Genomic DNA, 1,891 nt, shown 5'->3' with positions numbered 1-1,891 from the left:
GATTTTCTTCATCACCCCAATCTCCTCAATCGCTCCAATCTCCTCAGTCACTCCGATCTCCGGCGCCCCGATCAGCGTGCGGATAATTTTTCCCTCGAGGCTCGCTTCCCCTGTTTTTCGCCCGTATTTCGATCCCCACTACTATTCTCCTCATGCGCTTTCGCTGACCATGCCTAGCATACCCCCATCAAGTACCAGTCCCCACCATGGTCGCGTCGTCCCCACTTTTCGGTCGAGGGAAAAATTATCCGCACGCTGCGTATACAGTATTCGAAGTACTGTGTTAAGCAATGTTGACGTTGTGAGAGCGAATTCGTCTTATTCTCATCGTATTACTCTAGATTGTAATTGTATTTTCGCATACGATTATACATATATTCGTCCTTCTATTCTTTTGGATCCTTAAGTTATACATATAAGTAAAAGTGCATCAAAAGAAAGTATTTGGAGTTTAGAGTCATCAAATGTAACTTGACATAAAAATAACAGAAAGAAATTCTTTTTTATACCATTTACACCTGTCAAGTGTGCCTTACATATGTATTTGACGAAAATTTGACGTGTTTAACTGTATTCAAAGTGTAATTGTGTAATTACTCTGTCTCCTTGTAGAGACACATTGTTTGACATAAATTTGCATCAATTTACTATTATAATGGTATATTGGTTACCAAAGAAACGCTTTAAGAAGAGGTACCCTATTTCTAATCGTCTTTCTTTCAATATTAGATTTATTATAAAGAATCAGCTTATATAAATAAACACTAACAATTCTATAAGCCGATTTAATTGAAATATTATTATATGTGGTACTTTGTGGACTATTTGCAAAACTTTCAATTTGTACAATCTTAATTTGCTCATAAACTTTAGTCTCCTTCAGATATATTATATGTTAGCAAGTTTTTTTTCTGAGTTTGTCATCATTTTATCAAAAGTTAAACAGTAATAAAAGAAACTTGCCAAATAAAATCATCTGGATTGAATTATCTAAATAAATTGTGACAGTTATGATTCTTTCATTAGAATTATATAACTTAACGATGATCTAACTTGATCTCTGCCTGTAAACAGTTCTTATCAGCACTATGAAATATAATGTTCTACTGTAAAGTTTTATGTATAATTGTAAACATAATTACACTTTTAAGATTATAAAAATATAATTTTAAAACATCAATTTTATTAATCTTTAGTAACAACTGAAAATGTTTCAAGTCAAATATTTGCAAGTGTAATTATACTACAGAGAGACTTACAAGGTGCCTTATATTTAACAGCTACTAACAAATATGCTGAGAACTTTACTGTTAGCAGCAGTGTTACCTTTCACCGTACTTGATATTTGGTATAGAAGAATGTAAGTCATCCTGCTATAATCATCAACTAATCATAAACGTTTCCTTTTTTGTTATACATGAGAATAACGTCTAAATAGTTGAATCTTTCAGGCATTAATAATATTCAAGCCTTTCTGTATATCATTGTAGCTCTTTATTCTGTAATACGTTCATAATAATCAATTCTCATAGTTACTAAACTAATGATTTCAGAAACTGTTTACATTATTACCATTCTCTTTAATTCATGAGAGTTCTATGCATGGCATACATTCCCTTGTGTTTTTTCTTTATGTGAAACACATGAATTTTCTATCTAAATTTTTTCATTATAGTATCCACCATATGTTTTAAGAGAATTAAAATATTGGAAGTATATAAAAAAAATAAAGAAATACATTTTTAAACATTTTATTATGAAACAGTCAAGTTATTAATTCTGTACCGTGTACTTGTGATTCATTTTGAAATCATAAATATTAAATAATGTGTCGTAATTACTATTCAAATTGGAAATATCTATATCAATGTCCCAAGAAATTGACAAGGTA

At 30.7% G+C, this 1,891-nt stretch overlaps 1 protein-coding gene across 1 annotated transcript in view; it reads left to right on the top strand.

The window, feature by feature from the left end:
• The first annotated feature begins 241 nt into the window (after positions 1–241).
• The window catches only part of LOC108625789 (monoacylglycerol lipase ABHD12), a 4,065-nt gene continuing 2,415 nt past the window's right edge, over positions 242–1,891 (top strand). Inside the window, exons 1-3 of the mRNA XM_026814249.1 lie at positions 242–693; positions 1,197–1,360; positions 1,676–1,888. Coding sequence (XP_026670050.1) covers positions 1,868–1,888 — 21 coding nt within the window. The 5' untranslated portion in view covers positions 242–693; positions 1,197–1,360; positions 1,676–1,867. The remainder of the gene's footprint in view (positions 694–1,196; positions 1,361–1,675; positions 1,889–1,891) is intronic.

This window comes from Ceratina calcarata, unplaced genomic scaffold (genome assembly GCF_001652005.2).
Source record: "Ceratina calcarata isolate Rehan_Ccalc_2016 unplaced genomic scaffold, ASM165200v1 scaffold371.2, whole genome shotgun sequence".
Lineage (NCBI taxonomy): Eukaryota > Metazoa > Arthropoda > Insecta > Hymenoptera > Apidae > Ceratina > Ceratina calcarata.
Note: the sequence above shows the minus strand (reverse complement) of the source record. Positions and strands in the feature narration are given on the sequence as shown.